The sequence below is a fragment of the Muntiacus reevesi genome, chromosome 2 (assembly GCF_963930625.1).
Source record: "Muntiacus reevesi chromosome 2, mMunRee1.1, whole genome shotgun sequence".
Lineage (NCBI taxonomy): Eukaryota > Metazoa > Chordata > Mammalia > Artiodactyla > Cervidae > Muntiacus > Muntiacus reevesi.
In genome coordinates, this window is record NC_089250.1 from 181,677,473 (window position 1) to 181,702,438 (window position 24,966).

At 50.3% G+C, this 24,966-nt stretch overlaps 1 protein-coding gene and 1 long non-coding RNA gene across 2 annotated transcripts; both read left to right on the forward strand.

The window, feature by feature from the left end:
- The first annotated feature begins 6,834 nt into the window (after window positions 1-6,834).
- LOC136158450 (uncharacterized) lies at window positions 6,835-8,635 on the forward strand. The gene is made up of 4 exons (XR_010661342.1): window positions 6,835-7,022; window positions 7,402-7,462; window positions 8,129-8,274; window positions 8,469-8,635. It is a non-coding gene; the product is annotated as an uncharacterized lncRNA (long non-coding RNA).
- A 7,101-nt stretch (window positions 8,636-15,736) lies between these two features.
- FLYWCH2 (FLYWCH family member 2) lies at window positions 15,737-22,196 on the forward strand. The gene is made up of 3 exons (XM_065920269.1): window positions 15,737-15,910; window positions 20,221-20,649; window positions 21,864-22,196. The coding sequence occupies exons 2-3, from the start codon at window positions 20,319-20,321 to the stop codon at window positions 21,965-21,967; spliced, it is 435 nt and encodes a 144-aa protein (XP_065776341.1). The 5' UTR covers window positions 15,737-15,910; window positions 20,221-20,318; the 3' UTR covers window positions 21,968-22,196.
- Window positions 22,197-24,966: the final 2,770 nt, after the last annotated feature.

A 24,966-nucleotide genomic window follows, 5' to 3' on the forward strand; every position in this document is an offset into this window, starting at 1 on the left:
TTTTTATGACTACGAGTAAGGGGGCCAGACAGAGGTGCAATTTTCTCCTGCAGAACATGAGGCGTGTTACATACGTGGCAGGGTAAAAATGTTAGAATCCTCCCCCCCGCCGCAAGTTTGTCAGCCCTCTGCGGAATGTCTTAGGTTAATGTTTTTAAGTCCGTTTTGCATGAGCCTGAGGACCAGGCAGTCTCCCTCTGAGCAGAGTTGGGAGAAGCTGGGATTCTCAGGCAGGCCAGTCGTCCTGGTTATCTCTGGTGGGGGTGGGGGTGGGGGCAGCCTGTAGCAGCAACCACTTAATGAACTGTGGTCCCTTTGACTTTGTATCTGATGTTACTAGGTTTTCTTTGTAATCGTGGAAAGATAAACTCACCTCATATGCTGGACCGGGGCACCCGCCGCTTGGTGTAGGAGCTGTAGCTTTGGCTTAAAGGTGCCGAGACTGATGTTGTAACCTTACCTTCTTGAACTCCTAGCAAGTGCTTCCTGGAGCTTGGACGCACCTTTGGAATGGTTTATGGCAAAGTGAAAAAGGCTGTCCTTTCTGGGCTTAAGCTGATATTTCTCAGGTGAGGGTGAAGATTGATAGTTTCTTAAAACCCACCACCGTCAGTAAGGCCCTTTCTGTAACCAAATTCTCAATGATATTCTTCCCAAGAGATAGGAGGGTAGGAGGTGGGGCACAATCTTTGAAAAAATGATATATCTTGAGGACCCGAGGTAAACACTGATTAGAATTAAATGGGTTCAAGATGGCACACAAGTCAACTTTGTCTAGAATGTGAGCCTCAGTATACACTCATTTTAACATATCGGTGACCTAGATGACCCACTGAAAGGCCCCATGACAGTTCCAAGGCCAACCATCGAAGACCAAAAACTGGGCAGTGGTCCAATTTCTGGAAATCTCTGCCCCTTCCCCAAATTAGTTGGACGAATCCTCCCACTCATTAGCCTATGAAATTACCCAGTCCATGAAAGCCAGCACTACCTTTTGAGGTTGCACTCGCCCTCTGAGATGGCCCACACTCTGTGGATTGAGTTTCTCTATAAATAAATTAACTTCTTACATATCACTATCTCTTGCTGAGGGTTTTTTTTTTTTTTTTAAGTTTGTTGATTTATTTTAATTGGAAGACAATCACTTCACAACAAGGTGGTAGCCCCTGCCACACAGGGATCAGCCACAGGCGCACGTTCGCACCCCCGCCCCACGATCCTGATCTCACTGAGTTCTCTTTGCCATGAGACACCAGGAACCTGAGCTTCATTAGGTCCTGAAACCAGGTGTGTCATCTCAGTTGGAAAGCTGTGGGTTTGAGTCCCAAGCAGGGCTTTGACTGGATTCAAATCCTGGCACATGGGTTCAAGTCCCAATCTGAGGTGAATGGTTTCACCTGTATTTACTGAATATTTTGTGCTAAGTTCTGTATGTGGATCACTGCATTTAATGCTTGTGAGAACATCCTATTCTTATGAGAAAAGGATGAATTATGAGAACTATGAATTCATTTACATATCCACAGTCTGTGTGCTCAGTTGTTCAGTTGTGTCTGACTCTGCAACCCCATGGACTGTAGTCCACCAGGCTCCTCTGTCCATGGAATTTTCCAGGCAAGAATACTGGAACAGATTGCCGTTTCCTACTTCAGGGGGATCTCCCCAACCCAGGGATTGAACCCACATCTACATTAGCAGGTGGATTCTTTACCACTGTGCAACCTGGGAAGCCTACATATCCACAGAATGGTTTTCAAAATAAAAAAAAGTAACATTGAAATAATCTAGAAACTTTCTATAGAGGTGTTATCAATTGTTCTGATAATACCCTGAATAGCAAAAGAAAATTCAAAATCATAAATGTTGTGTTCTTAGACACCTTAATCCAGAAGAGTTGCTGATTCTTTGTAATTCATGGCATTACCATCTTTGAAGAGTACAAGCCATTTATTTTGTAGAAGGTCCCTCAATGTGGGTATGTCTGATGTTTCATCATATTTTTAAAATGCAGGTTACACATTTTTGGCAGGAAGATCAGGGAAGTGATACATGTTCTCCGTGTATAGTAGGAAGAGATACATTCTGCATGGTAGTGCCATTACTGCCAACACTGACTTTGATCTGATTCTGATCATTTGGTTAAGAAGGAGTCAACCAATTTTCTCGTGAAATTTCTAGCTTGTGAAAGTGTGTGTTGCTCAGTGATGTCCAACTCTTTTCAACCCCGTGGACTATAGCCCACCACGTTCCACTGTCCATGAAATTCTCCAGGCAAGAATACTGGAATAGATAGCCATTCCCTTCTCCAGGGGATCTTCCCAACCCAGGGGTCGAACCCAGATCTCCTGCATCACAGGCAGATTCTTTACCATCTGAGCCACCAGGGAAGCCCTACTCTTTTATACATGAGCACCTAAATTGTTGCCAGTGTTTTGTGATCACAAACCATGCCACAATGAGTAACTAGGTGCATACATATTTTCATATTTGTTGGAGTGTATATCTTCAAGGTAGGCTTCCCAGGTGGGTCAGTGGTAAAGAATCTGCCTGTAATGCAGTAGACTGGGGTTCGATTCCTAGATCTGGAGGATCCCCTGGAGGAAGAAATGGCAATCCCTCCAGTGTTCATTTTTTTTTTTAATCCTCCAGTATCCTTGCCTGGAAAATCTGATGGGCAGAGGAGCCTACTGGGCTACAGGCTATAGGGTCACAACAACAATATCTTCAAGGTAAATTCCTAGAAGTTGGATTGCTAGGGCAAAAGGTAAAGACAAACATAGTTTTGTTAGTAAGGACTGATCCCTCTCTGTAAGGGTTGTACCAGTTTGCATTCCCACTGGCAGAATATGAGAGGGCCTGTTTCCCGCTGCTTCACCAACAGACTACCTTGCGGTGCTTTTCCATTTTGGCTAACCTCATAGGTCAGGAATGTTACTACAGTGTAGCTCTTTTATGTGTGGTAAAGTGCACATGAATGTAAATTTTACCATTTAAACTAATTTCTGAATGTACAATTCCGTGGCATTAAATACATTCATGGTGTTGTGCGACCATCACCACTATCCATTTCCAGAACTTTTTCATCCCCCAAACTAAAACTCTGTACTCGTTAAACAGTAACTACTTCCTACCCCCCAGCTTTTGGTAAACTCTACTCTATTTTCTATGAATTTGCCTATTCTGACTGAAACTGTCCATCCTGGCCAGGCACCACAGTTACCATTGGCATGAGTTATTCTACAACAGGAGATCCTAATAAGGAACATGAAGCTAATAAGCCACCTTCAAACAAAAGAACTAGCAAAAGGTCAAAAGGAGACACCAGTCCACGTGTCCTCCCAGAATCCTTCTTCCTGGAATCCAGCTTGGCTGAGCGACACGCTCGCCACCAAGAAGCACCCTGAGTCAGAAGGATTAACCCCATCACCATAAACCCCGAGACTGCAAACCTCGAGACCCCTGAGTTCTCTTCCCCTGCGGCTCTCTGCCCAGACACCCCTCCTCAGTAAAGTCTCTTGCTTTGCCAGCATGTGTGTCTCCTCAGACAATTCACTTCTGAGTGTTAGACAAGAGCCCACTGTCGGGCCCTAGAAGGGGACCCCTCCCTGCATCAGTTCTAGGTTCCTCATTGCTCGATCGGCCCTCAAGACAGCCATTCTCTGCTCTGTGCACGCCCTCTCCGGCCAGCGCCTGCTTCACTTGCATCTTAAGCATGACTGACCTCGCCCCAGGCCCCAGCTACTGATTGTTCTTATGAAAGGGACACTAAGGAGTGTGCCTGGGAGCCAAGGCTGCCACTTTGTCCTGCCCACTGTCAACCCCACATGGTGAGGTGGTTGCTCCAGGACCTTGCTCAGACATGTAAGTGAAAGTTGCTCACTTGTGTCCATTCTTAGCACCTCCATGGACTGTATAGCCTGCTAGGCTCCTCATCCATGGAATTTTCCAGGAAAGAAGACTGAAGTGGGTAGTCATTTCCTTCTCAAGGGGATCTTCCCAACCCAGGGATCAATCCCAGGTCTCCTGCATTAAGATTCTTTACTGTCTGAGCCACCAGGGAAGGCCTGCTCAGATGTGTTAAGATGCCCCTGCTCATTAAACCATTGATGTCTCTGTTGCCAATCCAGGCTGTTTCTGCATTCTTAAAGCTGGGAAAGTATATTAGGCTCACTGTGCGCACCCCAGGACTCACAGGGTGGAGTCTATCTGTCCTTTCACACCCAGCTTATTGCACTCAGCTTCTAAGCTTAATACATAATGTTTCTAAGGTTTATGTTGTAGCATGTATCAGCATTTCATTCTATTTTTTATGACAGTAATATCCCGTTGAATGTATACATACCACATTTTGTTTACTCATGCATTCACTGACGGACTTTTAAGTTGTTTCCACATTGTGGCTATCGGGAATAGTGCTGTTGTGACCATTAGTATGCAGGTTACAGTGGGGACAAGTGTTTTCATTTCTGGACTCTACAGACAGTCTCCTCTCCAGACTCTGAGCCTCTGGGCTTCCCCTCCAATCTTCATGAAACCTCCTAAAAGATTTTTTTTTTCCTTTTATTTATTTATTTTTGGCCTTGTTGGGTCTTCATTGCTGCTCAGGTTTTTTTCTAGTTGCAGTGAGTGGGGGCTACTCACTAGTTGCGGTGCTTTGGCTTCTCATTGCAGTGGCTTCTCTTGTTGCAGCTCCTGGGCTCTAGAGCACAGGCTCAGCAGTTTTGCCGCTTGGGCTCAGTTGCTCCACGGCTTGTGGGATCTTCCCAGATCAGGGATCAAACCCGCGTCTCCTGCAATGGTAGGCAGATTCTTTACCCCTGAGCCACCAGGGAAGTCCCCAAAAAGATTTCTTTCTTTGAAATGTAATTTGTATCCTACAGGGTAGTGTGTTGACTAGTGGCCCCCCCCCAAACTTCGTGTTCATCTGGAATCTCAGAATGTGACTTTGTTTAGAGCAAGGGGCTTGGCAGAGGTCACCAGTGAAGGATCTCCAGACGAAATCACCATGAGTTGAGAGAGGAGACAGATGAACAGGAGAAAAGGCCTTATGGAGATGAAGACAGAGATAAGAGGGATGCAAACACAAACCAAGGGTCGCCAGCAGCCATCAGATACTGGGAGAGGCTGGGAGACGCCTCCCCCAGGGCCTCTGGAAGGGTGGGAGACTGCAATGGTTCGAGTTAGGGCTTCTGGCCTTCAGATTGCGGGAGACAAATTCCTGTTGTTTTGAGCCACATCCGTTTGTGGCAATTTGTTATGGCAGCCCTGGGAAGCTCACGCATACAGGTAAGCCACAGACCAGGATGCACTGTGCTCCCCAGCCCTTTCTTCTCTGGGTGGATGCTCTCTGCAACTTGGGGGTTTCTAGAGCTTTTTTAGAGCACTACCTTTATTTCTTAGCAGTTGAGGCTTCATGAAAATTCAAATGAAGTATGACACATTTTTAATGTTAAAAAATACTGAGGGAAAAAAAACCCTAAACACTGAAAATAAAAGACCAACCAATCAAACTCCCATCACTTAAAAATTACAAATGTATTTCATAAAAATATAAACATTTTAAATATATTTTATAAAAGACCAATCAAAATCCTATCACTTAAAAATTACAAGCATATAACAAAAATACGTTTCTATTTAATAAAATAAGCATATTTTATAAAATATAAATGTATTTTATAAAAATATAAATATTTTATAAAAATGCAAACATTCTTTATAAAAATGTAAACGTATTTTACAAAAATATAAAGTGGCATTCCCTCAGCTGGTACCCCACACTGCAGAGCCCTCAGAGCATTGGTGGGAGCTGCTCCCTAGAGAGGCCACAGAGCATGATGCCAGCTGAAGGTCAGAAGGAGACATCCGTGCATGCATAGTATTGGCACAAATTCATAATATGAAAAAAATGGGAAAAACCTAAATGCCCATCTATAGGATAGATAGAAGTAATGGTGAAAAAACCTTGCATTAAAAGAGCAACTCTGTTCTCCTGGTTGTCAAGTCAAGGCACATGCATCAATCAGGCAGGCTGTATTCTCTACCAACATAGGGAAGTAGATGACACAGGGGTGGTGGGTGGTGAATGGTAAGATAAGTGGTGTTTTGTATGTGTCAGAGGCTCGGGGCCTCCCCCTGCAGGACCTGTCCCCAGGAAGCCTCAGGCTTCCTCCTGCTAGCTAGCCCTCCCCAGGACACAGCCCTCCCCAAGTCACTGCCCTCCCAAGACCAATTGTCACCTCCTCCAGGAAGTCTCCCAGGACTGAAGGCTCCCGGCTGGGACCTCCCAGAGTAAACGTCTGCTGCCAAAACTATTGGCTACAGGGACTCTGATCAGATAGGAGCCGGAGGCTACTGAGTGGGCAGGGACTGGACTTGCAGCTGTGTTTACGCAGGAGCTCAGCCTCCTCTCCAAAGGGCTCCAAGTTACGGGGTCTTTGGCTCCATTTTCTGCAGCCTGTGGCCTACCGCCTCTCCATGGCTCCTTTACCAGCTATGTGGGAAGCTCGCCCAGATGCTGGGCGCTCCTCTCCCCCTCATCTGCACCCATAGAGCCCTGAGTTGTCTCACAGCTGGTACCTTTAAAAGCTTTTGTTGCTTAGCAGGAGAAAAAGAACAATGGAACAAACCATTGATTCCCAGTGGCGGTAGTGGTAAAGAACCCGCCTGCCAATACAGGAGATGTCAGAGATGCAGGTTTGATCTCTGGGTTGAGGAAATCCTCTGGAGCAGGGCACGGCAATCCACTCCAGTATTCTTGCCTGGAGAATCCCATGGACAGAGGAGCCTGGCGGACTACGGCCCATAGGGGTCGCAAAGAGTCGGACACGACTGAGCAACTACGCATGCGTGATCTCAGAAACATGGTTTCCGGGAAGCTAGTGCTTTTCTAAGAAGCCCTGGTGGTGCGGTGCGGTGCACAGGAGGGAGGACAAAGCAAATAGCAGTCCCAAGTCCATTTGCGGGTCTGGCCGAGTTAGAGCTGAGAGTCGGAGAGAAGATAGTTCGGCTTCCTTCAAAAGGTGAGGGGGTGCCAGACGGGGGACCAGAGTGGGATTGCTGCTGCCCCAACATGTGGGGGTGCCTTTGAACAGGCTCGGGGTGGGGGCAGTTGGGCAGGAAGTGGGGGGGAGGGGAGGGAGGGAACCTTGGTGCTCCTTTCTCCACACCCAGCAATCCCTGGGGTGGCCCAGCCTGCACCCCACTGTCACCTTCCAGCAGACCACTCCCGCCCCCCCCGCCCCCCGCCCCAGGTCAGCTCCAGGCAAGTGGCAGTCGTCTCTTGTCTGGGCGACCCCTCCAGAAGGGTTGGGGAGGGGCCTCAGTCTCTGCAGGGGGACCCGGGGGACCTTGGGGGAGTCGGAGTGTGTGGGAAGGAAGATTACAGGTGTCCCTCCACAGGGGTGAATTCTGATACCTTGAGAAGATGACTGGCGTGAAATGCGGGATAATCTTCTTCGTGGTGAGAGACAAGTGCCCCCCTTGAAACCAGCCGGACCTGACCAGGCCCAGCCAACAGCTCCCGGCCCAAGAGCAGGACCCTGATTGTTTCTAGAACAGATGAAGTCTCCAGGGACCTGGGGGTGAGGGTGGAGGGACTGCTTCCCTTGGACTGAGACCCCAGCACATCCCCAGCTACAGACCAGGAGGTTCCGGGGACCCCTCGGCCTCCAGCCCCTGCTGGGAGCCCGGGTCTGGCTGGAGTCAGGCTTTAGCAGCCAGAGTGCCCCCTCACCCCAGACCCTAGAGCCCATACCTGGCTCACCCGGGAGGGCTCCCCCAGGCAGTCCTGGCCCAGATGCCCCCCCACCCCTGGTGGGCACTTGTTTCCTCCCACCAGGCCAGGAGGCAGAGGGTGCCATCTCCATGAGGGCCAAGTCGCTGCCCTGAAATTACTGCAGAGAGAGGGGCAAGGCTAACAGCCGCCTTAGGGTTTGTTCTTCCTGCTCAGCTGGGGTGGAGGGGCAGGGATGGGGCCATCTTGTTGAGTGTCCCTGTCTTTTTTCTGGTTCCTGCACCTCCTCCCGTCAGTCTGGGACCCCCGAGCCCCACAATCCCCTCACTGTCTCCATCCTGTGGGGTCACCCTGGGATCACTCAGGTCATCTGACCTCATTCCCCCCTTACAGGCAAAGGGTTCTACGTCTGTGGGTTTAATGGCCATAGGGTCTGCGGTGTGGCCTGCTGCACTAGTAGTGGTCGCTGGGATGGCCCTTTACGCCTGGAAGAGGAGGACTGAAACATCATGCCCTAAGAGGTCCTAGGTTGACCACAGGTAGGGATCGGGGAGTGTGTGAGTAAGAGGGAAGCCTGGGCGTGGTTTGGGGGAGGCACAGGTGCAGTGGGGAGAAGGTGGTGGGACTCCCTCCATTGGCCTGGAGGTCTAGTGGCCCCACCCAACTGGCCACCTTTGTCCTCCTCCCATGGTCAGTTCTGGGCCCTGCCTGACCCCACCCGCTTCTCTTGCAGGTAAAAATGAACAAGAACCCTAAAATGTATTGAAAGGAATCTTCTCCAGCCCCCTGCAGACTGGAGGATCCACCTTCCTGGGGTCAGGAATCCTTTGAAGCAACATTTTATCTTTGGGGTTTGAACAAAATCAACTTGTGGGCATAAAAACAAATTTGTTGAACACACACGTATTGAATGTGCCTGACTCTGTTACAGAACTGGTCTCTGAATCCCAGGATTCAGAGTCTTTGGAGGCCCAGCTCTATCCCGAGCAGCCCTGAACTCTCCCCACCCCAAACAGGCTCCTGGCCCTTCTCCAGGGCTGCCTGGCCTGGCCCCTTTGGGGCCTCTGTGCTCTGAAGCCCTGACAAGGGAAAAGCACCCTGCTTTACCTCTCCTGCACTCACAGTCACACACCAACACGTCTCACACCAGATGTGGGATTGATCACATCTGCCAGTTTTCCGACTTCCTGTGGGCAACACCTGAGATTTTTATGACAACTATGCTTTGATTTATTTTACTGACGTAGAGTTGATTTGCAATGCTGTGTTAATTTCTGCTGTTGTACAGGAAAGTGATTCAGTTATACACACACATATATATACTCTTTCATATTCTTTCCTGTTATGATTTATTACAGGATATTGAATATAGTTCCCTGTGCTATACAGGAGGACCTTGTTTATCCAACTTATATGTAATAATTTGCATCTGCTAATCCCAAACTCCCACATTTATTATTTTTTCTTTTTCTTTTTATCTGCCATGCTATGTGGCAGCATGTGGGATCCTAGTTCCCTGAACAGAGATCAATCAAACCTGTGTCCCCTGCAATGGAATCATGAACTCCTAAACACCACAGGGAATCTCTGCCTTTTTTCTTTTTTTTCAACTGAGATTTAGTTCACATGCCATAATATTCACCATTTTTAATTTAAACAACTAAAAAAGATTTTGGCCACACAGGAGCTCAGTTCCCCCACCAGGGATGGAATTCCCCTCCCACTACCACACCCTTGCAGGTCTGTGAAAGCCCTGAATCCTAAGCACTAGAGCAACAGGGAATTCCCAATATTCACCATTTTAGAGTGTACAGCTTTGTGGCTTTTATTAATAGTACATTTACAACCATCACCATTATCTAATTACAGAATGCCATCATAACCCCCAAAGAAACGCAGTCCCCTTTCAGCGGTCACTCCTCATTTCCCCCCAAATCTCTCAGCCCCCAGCCATTACTAGTCTACTTTCTGTCTATGGATTTGCCTTTTCTCTGCGTTTCACATAAATGGAACACACAGTATTTGTCATCTACTGTCTGGCTTCTTTCACCCAGTAGTGAGGTCTCCCAGGTTCCTCCACGGTATATAGGTATCTGTATTTGGTCCCTTATTATGGTGGCTCAGACAGTAAAGAGTCTGCACAAAATGCGGGAGACCCGAGTTCCATCCCTGGGTCGGGAAGATCCCCTGGAGAGGGAAATGGCAACCCACTCCAGTGTTGTTGCCTGGAGAATTCCATAGACAGAGGAGCCCGGCAGGCAACAAACCCATAGGGTCACAAAGAGTCGGACACGACTGAAGCGACTTAGCACAGACACAGCACGTGGCTGAGTAATGCTGCATTGAGGGATAGCTAGCATTTATTTATCCACATATCAGTGGATGGACATCCAAGTCATGTCATATTTGTTTCTCTGTTATAAATAACTCAAAAAACCTGAGGCTAAATCTGGGTCGCCTCAGGATAGGCCAAAGAGTGAAACAACTATGTCAGAAGATAAACAGGAAGTCTTCTAGTTATTCAGTAACAGGGTGGGGGGAACGGAAGACCAGAGAAACCAAACCGCCTTTCTGTGCACACGACCTCTGCTTGTCCCGGGTCAACATGGAGAGCAGGCCCACGTTTCCTCCCCACACCCCCTCCCCTCCGGACACGCTGCAGCTGATGCTCCTGGTGACAGGGAAGGGGCGCGTGGGGACGCCGTCTGAGCCAGCCGACCTCGGAGGCCCATCCAAGCCCTTTGAGGCCTGGGCACCAGCTCTAACTTGTCTTCTGCAGGGGTTGGGGGAGGGTGGTGATCCGGCCAGGAAGGATCTCTCACTGACCACCCAGCAGATGGCTGGCTATCTGAAGAACACAGGCGATATCCTTCACTCCAAACTCCTCCGACATAAAGCTCAATGCTAATTGCAGGCCCCTCTTCCGTCTCCTTCCTCTATTTCTTTCCTCCCTCCCTTCTTTCTTTCTTCCTTTCACAATACTTACTTTTCATAAAAGCAATGTCCTTGAAGTACAGTTGACACAAGAATAAAATTTTTCCTTTGGAAATATACATTAGTCATTATTAGACATGTATTTGTTGAATAAATAAATCCCAGGGGAATTCCCTGGTGGTCCAGTGGTTAAGATTCCCAGCTTCCACTGCAGGGAGCATGAACTTGATCTCTGGTCAGGGAATTAAGATCCCACATGCCGAAAAAACTATTTGATAGGGGCAATGAGAAATTTGATTTTCAATCAGTTAAAATTATAGACAGGTCTCTAAGCATTATCAGTGTTTTGAAACAATTTGGCAATATATTAAAAAAAAAAAAATTCCAAAACATGAGAGAATCGAGCAGAAAGGGAGAAATTATCAAACCATTAGAGACAAGTCAAAGCAAATGCTATGAATTGAATTGTGTCCCCACTCCCCACACGGAGAAGTTCAAGTCCTAATCCCCAGTGCTTGTGAATGTGACCTCGTTTAGAAATAAGGACTTTGCCATTAAGTCCTTAAGATGATCGTGTTAAGATGAAGTTGCTAGGGTGGACCCAATTCAAATAACAGGTGTCCTTATGAAAAGGGGAAATGTGGACACAGAAATGCACACAGGAGGACACTCTATGAAGGTGAAGGCAGAGATCGGGGTGATGCGACTAGAAGCCAAGGAGGGAGGCCTGGAACAGACTCTCCCTCCCAGCCCTGAGATGGTTGGATGGCATCACCTACTCAAAGGACACGAGTTTGAACAAACGCCAGGAGACAGTGAAGGGCAAGGGGAGCCTGGTGTGCTGCAGTTCATGGGGTCACAAAGAGTCGGACACAACTGAGTGACTGAGCAACTCAACCCTCAGAAGGAACCCATCCTGTCCACACTTTGACCTCAAATTTCTGGCTTCCAGATCTATCAGATGAGAATTTTCTATTGTTTCAGCCACTCCATTTGTGATACTTACACACTAATACTAATACGGGAAGAACTTGCTTAGGATTGTTTTATTTAATTTTCAAGATTTTATTTATTGATCTATTTTTGGTTGTGCTGGGTCTTCGTTGTTGTGGCTGGGGTTTCTCTAATTGCAATGAGAGAGGGCCACTCTTCATTGCGGTGCCAGGGCTTCTCACTGTGGTAGCTTCTCTTGTTGTGGAGCACAGGTTCTAGGCACGTGGGCTTCAGTAGTTGCAGCATGTAGGCGCTAGGGTGCTTGGGCTTCAGTAATTGTGGTACACGGGCGTTAGTTGCACAGGGCATATGGAATCTTCCTGGACCAGGGATCAAACCCATGTCCCCTGCCTTGGCAGGCGGTTCTTATCCACTGTACCACTGGGGAAGGCCAGGATGACTTTTTTTAAAAAACAAGAAACTCAAATTGGAAAAGACCATTAGATTTAGCTGAATACGGAATTCCCTGGTGGTGCAGTGGTTAGGACTCTGCTTGCACTTTCTAGGGCCCTGGTTTGATTCCTGGTTGGGGACCAAGATCTCACAAGTGGGGAGGCGTGGCCAATAAATAAATAAATAAATATTCACATGTGTAGATGCATACACCAAGTTTCCTAACCACCTCCCCCACCAGATGCAAATGATAATGTTTCCATCAAATGTGGAATGCTAGGGTTAACTGAATTCAGTAAGGTTTCTTAAATCAGTAAGCAAAAGATGAACCAGTTCATAGAAAAATGATGGAGGAGGAAATGGCAACCCACTCCAGTATTCTTGCTGGGAAATCCCACGGACAGAGGAGCCTGGTGGGCTACCGTCCATGGGGTCACAAGAGTCGAACATGACTTAGCAACTAAATCACTGTCAACCACATATTGGCACTTGCCATGGGTGCTTGCCATCTACCTCCACAAGGATTAAATCATGTGCTGCTGCAGCGGCTGCCCTCCAGCATCCCCTGAAGAAGTCCACGGTGGAGAGCAGAAATGAGGCACTCTGTGCTCCAGAAAGCTGGTAGGACAGGTCTTCAGAGAGAGGTTCTCAGGAGTTGATTTTATGAGCCCAATTCTAGTACCTCCTCATATCTAGAAAAACACTAAAATCCTTCATGGTGACGACTGTTTCTCATGACTAGCAGAAGCTTCACAAGACCAGCAGAAACTTTCTAAAAAAATAAACGTGCTTGACTGCATCTATTCCCCTTTACCAAAATCACATATATACTGTTCTTCTCCTGACGTCTTTGGAGCAGTTTCTCAGAGCCGTCTCAGGTGCTGTCTCCCAGACTGCGGTCCTTATATTGCCCTAAATAAAACTTAACTCGTAAAAAAATAAAAAGAAAGAAAGAAAAATGAATAGTGCAGCAGGTCTCAAAGTGTATTCTGGTGGCCTCTAGGGGTTCCCAAAGCCCTTTCAGGAGGCCCATGAATATTTCATAGTATTAATAATACTGAGGCAATTGTGGCCTTTTTCACTGTGATGAGTTTGCACCACTGTTGCGAAAGCAGTGATGGTTCTTAGTGTGAATCAAGACAGTGACACCAAACTGACAGAATTTGTTGCCAATAATAAAATTCTAAGGCTTTTGGCAAAAAGTACAATTTTGGAGATTGTATCTGCCACCTTTAGCTTCACAACTTCCTAATATTGACAGGGTTGCAATATTCATGAATGTTATACATTTTTTTTCATGTTGTATAATAAGATGTATCAACGGTCGCAAGATCTAGTCAGTGAACAAATATGTTTGGAAAGACCAACATGTGATTTACAAAATCACTTGTGAATAAAAGATCCTTTCAAAGTGCAAGATAGATCAGTGGGTTTTCATGTAATAGAACACAAAAAGCACACGAATATCATCTGAGATTCCATGTTGCAGCTAACCTTTAAAAAACCACCACATTCTGGGTGTTGGTGTAGTATCAAAGAATAGCCATAATTATCTGAAAAGGCTCTAAAAAGACTACTTTCTTTTCCATTTTTTTTAAAATCTGACGCTAAATTTTCTTCATGCACTTCAATCAAATCAATGTATTCTTAAAGAGTGAAGGCAGACACAGATATGAGAAGCCAGCTGTCTTTTCTCAAATGTGATATGAAACAGATTATTTTTTGGGCCATGCTACAGATCATGTGGGGTCTTATTTCCCCAACCAAGGGTAGAACCGATGCCCCCTGCAGTGGGAGTCCTGAGTCTTAACCACTGGACTGCCAGGGAAGTCTCCAATTAGATTTTTTTTTAATGTAGCACACTGCCATTCTTCTCACTCATTTTTGGTTTGAAGAAATAGTCAGTGAATTTATCATTGCTATTTTATATTTTCAGATTAACTTTGATATTGGAAATATCGATAGACGAAACCTATAAAAACAAAAGCTCTTTGAGCTGCTCAATAATTTAGAGTGTAGTCACTCTATAAAGGAGGTCTGAGACCAAAATTTCTGAGAACCGCAAGACTAAGAAATATAAATGTTGGAACCCAAGGCCCACAGAATATTACTCTGTGAATTCTCACAATGACTCCCTGAGGTGGGTGATATTATTATACCCATTTACTAGATGAGACAACTGAGACACAGACAGGGGAAGCAGTTGCTTGTCACACAGCTAGCTAACACCAGAGCTGGGATTTGAATCCAGGCATCTGACTCCAAGCTTGTGCATTTCCTTAGGGACAATCTGGCAATAGATTCTAAAAGCCCTTAAGGATATTTGCCTTCTTTGACTCATTTTGAAATTTTATGAAAGGGGGTAATCAGAGATAATCAAATTTGGATACAAAGATATTTATAACGTGATAAAATTAGAAACAACCAGTAGTCAGTGGATTATTAATAGATAATGGAAAAGAAACTTACTAAGACCTTTGAATGAACCTGGAAAATACCTAGGAAATGACGTGACCCCTGGAGAAAGGATTGGAGGGTGTTGGAAGTCCGGTTGCTGAACCTGAACCTACGGTGGGGATGAGGAGTCTGCAGATGGGGAGGAGGCAGCTGGGAGCCTTTGGGAGGCAGACACAGGTTCTGCTGGTGTTTGGACTTGAGGAGGAGGATACAGGAGAATGCGGGTGAGCTGAAGGACACAAGATGGAGAAGATGCAGAGAACGTGGGAAATGCCTGACATCCCGGGCAGGCGGGCCCCAAGGGACCTGGACCTGCTTTGCCCAGGGAGCCCTAGAGCAGACTTAGACCAAGAGGAGGGAGGCGGAGGGGAGGGGTGTCAGGAGAGTGGCATTTTCTAGAGGAACAGTGTCTTCCTTCTGTCCACGTGAGGACCCGCAGCTAGAAGACTGGGGGCTCCAGCCGGGCGAAGGGCCGGGGTGGGGGCGGGGAGTGGAGGACTGGGAAGGGTTGAGGCGAGCGGAGGGCGCAGGCGCGGTGCGGGAGGGGAGCAGGGGCGTCGCTGCACCTGGGGCGGGTGAGAGGCAGGGCCGGCTTCAGCTCGGAGATGCTGGACCACTCGGATCGCCACCCGCCAAGTGTACAGAAGAGCACTCCCAGGCCCCACAGCTCCCCGCATCAGAGCAATCCCGCTCCCCACCGCACAGGGCGGTCAGAGAATAAGCGGGCAGTGACTGTGCGCTGTGAGTGGGGCCTGGACCGATGGGCGATAGACGGACCGATAGATGAGTACTGGACCCGTGGGCGTTTGGGGGTACCAGTAGCGAGGAAGAGACCAATGCCGAGGGTTGGACCGAGGGTCCAAGAAGCATCAATGCCAAAGATGCAGTGCCCTCAGGGATGTTGGAGGCAGAGAGGAATCAGTGGCTTTGATGAGCATAAAGAAAGTTCTCTCTGTTTGCTCAGAAGACGAGGACGATCGAGGCCCTTAAACAAATGCTCAGGCTTCCTCCGTGTCGAGCCTAAGTCAAACACTGGGGGAGGTCGGATGGTCTCAGTTAAACCCACCCTCCGGTCCCGGGAGAGCCCCGCCCAAAGTTCGTAGCCTGGCCGGCCCCAGGACGCTCAGCTCCGTCCAGTACCCGCATGGCCCCGCCCCCGCACGCCGATTGGCCAGGCCGCCAGCTCAGCCCCGCGCGGGGAAGACCCGGAGAAACCACTTTGGACCATGGAACCGGCCCCTCAGAAGCCCTACTGCGCATGCTCGTTCCTTGACCCCAGCCTGAGGTGACAGCCCGAACCTAGGCGGGGGCCCCCAGACACCGAGGCCGAGGGACCTGCCGCTGCTCGGCCTCCGGAGAGAGAGGGCCCCTCTGCCGTCGCCGCTCGGCCGGTGCCCGGTGAGGACGGGCCCCAGCGGATCGGGGAGGGTCTCAGGTCCCTGCCGGGCTCTCCTGGGGGTCCCCAAGGGCTACTGATGCTGGGGGGCGGGGTGCTCCCCACCTCTGCCTCCCGGCGCTCAGGCCACCTCCTTGTCCTTCATCCGCGATTCAAGCTCCTTTCTCCTCGTTCCTCCTTGCCCCCAACCACCTCGACCCCAGGATTGAGCCCTCACACCCCAAATCAGAGAACCCTACTCTGGGTTGTCTATCCTTGACCGCGTCCGCCCCTCCCAGTACCGCCCCCGCCCTGCACCCAGCCCCGGTCCCGTCCCATCCTTGTGGCTCTAGCGATGCTCACAGGGCTGGCGGTTGGTGGTCTGAGATGTTGGGACAGGGGAGGCACTCAGGCGGCTTGGTCAGGAGGGGCGATCCTGACGCGAGAGGGGAGAGGTGGGGAGCGGGGGCCATTTGAGCGCAGCATAGACAGGTCTAGGGGCAAAATACAGCGGGTAAGAAGGAGTTAAACTAACGCTAAGACTACCTTTGGTGATTGATTCTAAGCCATGGTGATCAGGGGAAAGAGATGTCATTACATGAAATCCCCACTTTGGGGAAATCGTTCCCTGCACACTATCAAGTAGCAATTCTTGACCCATTTTGGATCTTATTGCTACTTTGAAAATCTCCCTGTGAGGATTTGAACCTGATGCCTAAGTGAACCCATCATCTCACCAGCAGCCCCATCACAGCCCTCCAAGAAGCACATGTGACAGTGATTATGGAGTGGGCGAAGAACAGTTCAACTATGAAGGAGAGATTAGAAACTTCCTAAGCTGAGGACCCATGGCATCAGCCATGTTTCACAAAATATCAGAATCAAATAGAGTACTGGTTAAAAAAAAAAAAAAAAAGATCCTCAAGGCCCTCTCCAGACGCACTAAGAAAGAAGTCTGGGGTTGGAGGAGTCCAGGATTGGGCATTTTAAACAAGAATTCTGGAAGATTCTTAGGTATCATTAAATTGGGAAACCACTGGTCATAGACTTAATTTCCCTTTTCTTAATATATGAGTTTTATTGAGATAGTTTACATACCGCGAATTCACTCACAATGTGCAATTCAATGGCTTTTGGTAAATTCACCAAGTTCTGCAGCCATCACCACCATCAGTTTTGGAAAATTTTCATAATTCCAGAAACCCCCATACTAGTATTCACTCTTCTGGCCCCCATCCCTCCCATCGCTAATCCTAGAAAACCACAAATTTACCTTCTGTCCCTATGGATTTTTCTACTGTACCAATTTTCTAGAGACTTCAGGTCATTTTATAGAAATGGAATGTATAATTGTGATCTTTGATGACAGGCTTTTTTTTTTCCACTTAGCTAATCTTTCCAAGGCTTATTCGTGTATGGCATGAATTTTTCAAATTATCAAATAATATTCCATTGTGTGGACACATCACATTCTGTTTATTCATTTACCTGTTGATGGATATTTGGGCTCTTTCACTTTTTGGTGTCTGTGAATAATGCTGCTGCAAGCATTCTATGTACAAGTTTTTATGTGGACATCAGTTTCTATTTCTCTTGGAGAAACAACTAGGAGTGGAATTGCTGGGATATATGGTAACTTTATGTTTAACCTTTTGAGAAATCGCCAGATTGTTTTCCAAACTAGCTGCACCTATATACACCGTCACCAGCAGTATATCAAGGCTCTATTTTCTTCTCAACCTCACCATCACTTGTTATTGTCTGTTTTTTGTTTTGTTTTATTAGATCCATCCTAATAGTATGAAATAGTATCTCATGATCCACGTTTCCTTCACGACTAATGATGTTGAACATCTCATGTGCCACTTCTATATAGTTTCTTTGGAGAAAGGCCTTTTCAGATTCTTTGCCCATTTTTAAATTGAGTTATTTGTCTTTTTATTACTGAGTTGTAAGAGTTCTTTATAAATTCCAGACGCAGGTCCTTTATCAGATATGTTGTTGTTTTAGTCGCTAAGTTGTGTCTGACTCTTTTGCGGCCCCATGGACTATATGCCAGACTCCTCTGTCTATGGGAAATCCATACTGGAGGGGGTTGCTGTTTCCTTATCCAGGGAATCTTCCCAACCCAGGAATCAAACCCGGGTCTCCTGCATTGGCAGGTGTGTTCCTCACCACTGAACCACCAGAAAGCCCTTTATCAGATACATAATCTGCAAAAAGTGTTCTCCTATCCTATGGGTTGCCTTTTAACTCTCTAGATTGTAAGTCTCTTTGACTCACAAAAGTTTTAAATTTTGATGATGTCCAATTTATGTGTTTCTTCTTTGGTTATCTGTACTTTTAGTTCTTTGCCTAATCCAACTCTTTTTTAAAGAATTTTATCAATAGCTCTCATGTTTAAGTCTGTGGTCATTTAGAGGTAATTTTTTGGATGTGGTATGAGGAAGGGGTCCAACCACCTGGAGTTTCATCCCTGGACCACAAAGGTTTGGGCTAGGCCAGGGATGTGCCCCAGGGCCAATCAGAGGCCTGTGGGTGGGGCTTCCCACCATAACCCTTTCCTGCCCAGAATGACTCTGCCAGGGGAGGCACTGGCAGCATCTTTTCTGCTGGACCCTGTGTTCCCCCAGGCCCCCGATACCACCATGTTGTCCACCCTGTGGGGCAGGGTGGGCAGAGCCGGGAAGGACCACATGGGAGGAGCAGGGGTTGGCTCATCCAGAAGCTGGACCAGACACGGGAGAGATAATGAAACATCAATCCTAGGGGTGTCAGTGGTCAGGGGACTTGCTACCAGGCAGCCTAGACCTGAAGACACCCCCCCTGAGATGTCCTCCCTGTCACAGTGGGAGGTCTCTGCTCTCATGTCTAATTGTCAGGGGAACTTGTGGGGAGCAAGGTACCCCAACCACACATTGATCTTGCACTTCAGGCTCCTGTCATGGGTGATGGGATGTTGGAAGACTTTGAAGTGCAGGGCATGGACCCTTCAAGCCATGTGAGTTTGTTGTTCAGTTGCTCAGCCATGTCCAACTCTTTACAACCCATGGACTGCAACTCAAAGAAACAGTTCAAAGCCAGGTCGGAGAAACAGGTCCAGAGGGGCAGGTAAGAGTATGGGCTTCACTGCCCCCTGTTTCCTGAACACAGCACATGAGATATCTGCCAAGGCGACAGCCTTGTTTCTGGCTAAACGGAGAAAGTCCCCCACCATCTGCCCACCACCCAGTCACCCCCAACAGACACCCCCACACTGATACCCCAGAGCCCGGGTCTCCAGGTCAGCCCGGCCCCTGTCAGCCATCCTTTCTGCTTCTCCAGACCAGCAGCCAGGGAGCCCTCAGTGACCACGGCTCCTCTGGACACCCCCATAGCCCTGACCCCGCTCAGCTGGGGCAGCGCCAGCACCAGCTCAGACAGAAGTCGCTGCCCTCCTGGGGCCCTGGCATCCCCTAGCCCTGAGTGACCCAGGCCTCTGGCCTGGGAAGGGGACTGGATCTATTTGTGAATCCAGAGTCCCGCCTCCCAGGTCCTGGCTCCCCTCTGGGGTCTGCAGAACTCCCTGGGGACCCAGCCCCGGCTCCTGGTGACACAGACACTGTCGGGGTGAAGGGCAGCAGGCCTTCTGGGAGCATCAGTGACCTGAGCTCACATCCCCCAGTGCTTTTCCCCGATGCCTGTTGCTCAGGAAGACCGGCTCCTGTTATTCTGGCGCAGGTCGCCCAGGTGCAGTGTGGGGCGGGCCCTGGATCAGCTCAACTGGACCCCCCACTCTGCTGCATGGCCGTGTGCTCCGTGTTCTCATCTGTAACCTGGGTCGATGGGAATGATCAGCTTCCATAATGTGGGGTGAAGGTTAAACAGGAAACACCGTGGAAGCACTCCACCCCGAGCTCAGCACCTGTGGGCCTGGACTCCTAGTAACTCATGGTTGTCAGCACCTTGGTCACCCCAGCGGTCCCTGGAGAGCCCTGTTTCTGGCACATTTTACAGATGGGGAGTGACGTTTGGTGGGGGGAGGTGATGGTCCCAAGGTTGCCAAGACAGCAGACATGCTGGCCCAGGTTCTCCAGCTGTATTCAGGTCCTTCCCCAAGGTGGGGGCGGGCGTGGGGGGCACAGGGCAGCCCCTCCTGCCCTGACCTCCAGCCCAGATTCCTCCTGAACCCTGGCCCAAGGGCCCCTCCACTGATGGGACTTCTTTTTCCCATGTGAGATCTTAGTTCCCCAACGAGGGATCGAACCTATATCTCCTGCATTAGAAGAGCAGAGTCTTATCCACTGGACTGCCAGGGACGTCCCTGCTGATGGGATTTTGCCTCCTCCCTTAGGACAGAGCCCCTGGACTGCCAGGTTCCTTGCAGGAAGGTGGAGGACAAATCCTACTGAGACCTGAGCGTGGCCTGGGGGCCCGGCCGCCCGTCCCAGAATGCCCCTGCCCGAGCCCAGTGAGCAGGAGGGCGAGAGTGTGAAGGCCGGCCAGGAACCCTCCCCTGAGCCCCCTGAGCCGGGCACAGATGTCGTCCCTGCAGCCCCCAAGAAGCCCAGGAAGTTCTCCAAACTGGTCCTGCTGACGGCCTCCAAGGACAGTGCCAAAGTTGAAGGGGCCAAGCGCAAAGGTGTGCACTGCATCATGTCCCTGGGGGTGCCTGGCCCTGCCACCCTTGCCAAAGCCCTCCTGAAGATCCATCCTGAGGCTCAGCGGGCCATCGAGGCCGCCCCCCAGGAGCCTGAGCAGAAACGCAGCAAGCTGGACACAGGTGAGGCCTGGTCCCAGCAAGCAGGACAGGAACAGAGCCTTCTGAGGGCTGAAGTCAGGGGGACCGCCAGGCTTGGCTGGCCTGGAGAGGGATCATGTGCCGTGGACATTTGTGTGTCTGTCTAAATACGTCTCAGTGTGAATCTCTGCGTGTCTGTAGGCCTCCATGACAACATGCGTGTATGTGTGTGTCTAAGGTTCTGTCTCTTTACATGTGTATTTGCCTAGGAGGGTAACTTTGCATGGGTCTTTGTGTGTCTGTGTTCCTGGGCCTATTTCTCTCCATGTCTGCTCTTCGGCATTTACATATTCATGTGTCTTTTTCATGAGATGGGGGCATCCCCAGCCACCAGCCTAGAGTTCTCAGGGAAACTAAGGGACCCCTCAGGCTCCATCGCCTGCTAGACGGAGCCATCCTCAGGGAGTCAGGGAATCCAGAGCCCGGAGGCCCCTCTGCAGGGGGCCCGGCTCACCCTTGAGCCCTTCCACTGGCCTATTCCATTCCAAGTGCCTCCTTGTGTCCACCTGCATCTCTGGGGGGAGAGGGTCCTTCCTGGTCACCTGTGGGGAGGCAGGGCTCAGAGGAGCCAAGTCACCGCCCTGAGGCCATCAGCCAGTCGCTGCAGAGGATGGGTGGGGGGGCACATCTGGCTCAGAGCCCGTTTCTCCAGCCGGGCTGGGTGGGACAGGCCATCCCCGGGGCTCCCTCCCCGCCAGCTGAGACCTCTGCTCACTTCTCAGATCAGGCTGGGTTCTGGAGCCACGTAGGCCTCAACCCATAGGGCGCCTTTGTGAGAATTAGGACAAATCCACCTTCCTTGGACGCAGAGATGGGGCGTGGAACAGGGGCTACATGCAGGTCCCAGGCACCCCTGGGCAGGCGCTCATGGGCACCCCTCGGCCTGCCCCTCCACCTTTACCCCCAGACCTGTCCACAGCGCTTCCCGCCTCCTGCTCCGTCCCCTGGCCAGGCAGCAGGGTAGCAGCAGCTTCCTGGTGCTCAGCCCAGAATCGGCCCGAAGTTTTCTGGAAACAACCTCTGTCCCTGGGCCAGTGGCTTTTGCAAGCGTGTCTGGAGTCAGCAGTTACTTCTCTAAGTCAGCCAATAGCTCCGCACCCCTCCCCTGGCAGCCAGAACCCCCAGGTTTGCCCCCCTACCCCTCCACCTCCTGTTCCTTTGACAACAGCCTGACCCCCCCCCCCCTTCTCTTCCAGATGGAAAAGAAGACGGAAGCTTGGCAGGGCCTCCTGCCCCCAGCCCCTCAGTGGACGGGGAGGAGTCCACCTCGGGCCCTGTCGAGCCCAGGGCGGCCCCGTAGCCCTGACAACCGAGGGTGCGTCCTGCCCGGGTCAGTGAACTTGGCTGCGCCTTCTACACGTTCCACTGGGCTTCTCCTGGGGCCCAGCCCCTGACTGGTTTTCACTTTCAGCACTGTAATTCTGCACCCCCCGTCCCAATCAAGCATAATTTACTTTTGTAGCAGAAGAAAAAAATTTTTTAGGAGAATAAAAGAAGCTGTACACTAGGTCCCATCGTAGACAGGTTTTTAAAATTCCATGATTCTGGATCCTTTGAGACCCTAGCTCCAACCGACCCGGCCCCTCCCCCCATCGTCCCCCTCTCCCCCACCCCCACCCCCGGCCTCCCCTCTAGCACTTACCTTGCCCTTCCTGGCCTGGACCATCTTTCAGACCCCAGAGGGCTCTGCAGGGGCCTCTGTCCCCCAGGACCTCGCACCCCTGGGCCTCCTCAGCCTGGACAACCAGCCTCTGACCCAGAGATGAGGTGACTTGGAGGCCTCTTCTTTCTGCCGCCTTTGCTCTCCAGCCCAGAACACCTGGGAAGCAGATCCTGCCTGTCCCTGGCTCTCCCTCCAGAGCCAGTCCCCAGGAGGCCTCAGCCTGCTTCTTCCTCCTGGACCCTCAGAAAGGCCGCCTCCTCCAGGGAGCCGCACAGGACAGCTGCCCTGCACAGGGGCCCTAATGTTCATGGCAGCCCCAGGTTCTGCTGAGGAGGAGGTGGGCCTGCAGTCTGAGGGGGCACCCCAACAGAAGTGTATGGTGCCCCGTTGTGTTCCCTCTGGGTGGTGTGGGGGCTGAGGTCGATTCTTGGGAGTCTGAGCACCCTACCTCCAGGTCCCTGGGGTGCTGCCCTGCTGCTGCCCTCCTTCAACCAGAAGTCGGGGTTCCCTGAGAAAAGGTATCAGCCTGGAGAAGGAAATGGCAACCCACTCCAGTGTTCTTGCCTGAAGAATTCCACGGACAGAGCCTGGCGGGCGACAGTCCATGGGGTCACAAAGAGTCACGACTGAGCGACTGACACCTTCAAGACGCTTCAGCCCACATGTTCCTCGTCATTTGGAAACTGCCTTTGAGCAAAACAAAATGGGTTTTTTCTATTTAAGGCAGAGTTTAGAGGACTTCTGTTTTCAAACAACATTTTCCAAATTTAATCTGTTATCTGTTGACTCCCTCTTGGGAAAAGTGAGTTAGTGGCATCTTCCTTGCCCAACTCTCCATTCTGCTGTTATTTTTACAGCATGGTTCTCTGTAACATTTACATTCTGTACCCATAACTTGAACAGTTCTTTTGTCTGGATTCTATATTTAAATAGATTCACATTCCCCACCCGGTTCTCCTTTCCTGAGGTCTGAGTCATCCCCGTGGTGGGCTGGTTCTGAGGGTGCTGGGGGGCTGGGGGGGACCGTTCAATGGTGGAGCGAGCCTGGAGAAGAGGCGGTGGGGAGAGGAGCTGACCCCTGCCCCTCAGCCTGGTCTCCAGGCAGTCCTGGCCTGGACAGGGTCCCAGCGGGCATCCACTCCCTTGAACTGTACTGTGGCACCATCGACTCCTTCTGCAGCTACCAAGCAAGGCTGGGAGTGGCACTCAGGGCCCCAGTGAGGGGGCCTGGTTGACTCACTGGTCCCTGGAGGCTGTGTGGAGGAGCAGCAAGAGGGTACCTCCCTCTGGGGGCCCAAGTGGCCCTGCCTGAAAGGTGGTCAGGACTGTGGGGCAGGAAGCCTCTGCCGAGCCAGGATGGGAGCCCACACGCTGAATCCGGTGTTGAAGTTTTCTTATTTTTTAAATTTTGAAACATTGCAAACTCCCATAGAAGTTGTACAAGCATGCAGGAAGCACCACCTAGATTCACTTCTCCCTCCTGCTGCTTTCTTCCCCCTTGACTTCTTCTTTCTTTCTTTAACACACCCAGACCAATATTGTATATTTTTTTCTGTCTTATATTCATTGTAATGTATATTTATTTGGCTGCAGCAGGTCTTGGCTGGGGCACACGGGATCTTCTGTGCCCCATGCGGCATCATTAGCTGTGGCACATGGGATCTAGTTCCCTGACCAGGGACTGAACCCAGGCCGTCTGCATTGGATGTGCAGTCTTAACCACTGGACCACCAGGAAGTCCCACCTTTGGAGAACCTTAATGTCTTCACAGAGCAGGATACACAGGACCCAGTGGTCAACAGATCACAGCCCAGCCTCCCAGAGCTAGACAGGAAGCACGGAAATTCCTGCGACAGGTCTATGAAAACTGGGGCTAAGGGCTGCCGAGGAAAAGGCCGGGAGCTCCTCAGCGTCTGACAGGGCCCTGGGGAAGCCCTGTGAAGGGAGCTGAAGGGTAAGGACAGCATGCTTGGGAGAGGCGAGACTTGGGCCCAGAGAGAGGAGGACAGGAAGGCCACGAGGCAGGCAGGATGGGCAGAGGCTACTGACCCAGAGCCCAGGGGCCTAGAGGCCACAGGTAGGTCCAGGTTCATGGAACATAGGGGGAGGTGGGGAAGGATTCTCCCAGAGGGAGTACCTAGTCAGCGTGGTTTTACAAAACTCACCAGACACCCTGAGGAGAACTGATGCGAGGTGGGGTGGGGGCGTCCAAAGGGGGAGCTGAGAGAACAGTCAGGAGGCCACCCCACACACAACTCCCTCCCCCTGCCTCAGGGTAGAGGAAAGGGCGGGGGGTGGGGGGGGGGTGGGAGGTGCTGGAGGGGGCTGAAAAGGGCTCAGAGCTGGTGGTCTCTTTCAGGGAACTGGGTTTGAGGGAGAGAGGACTGGCCTCCCCAGCTGGTAGCTCAGTGGTAAAGAATCTGCCTGCTAATGCAGGAGACACCAGTTTGATCCCTGATCCAGGAAGATCCCACATGCCTCAGAGCAACTAAGACTGTGGGCCACAACTACTGAGCCTGTGCTCTAGAACTGCAGAACCACAACTGTTGCCCCATTGATCTGAAGTTATTGAAGGTGGAGGGCCCTAGAGCGGGTGCTCAGCAACAAGAGAGGCCACCAAAAGGAGAAGCCCCAGC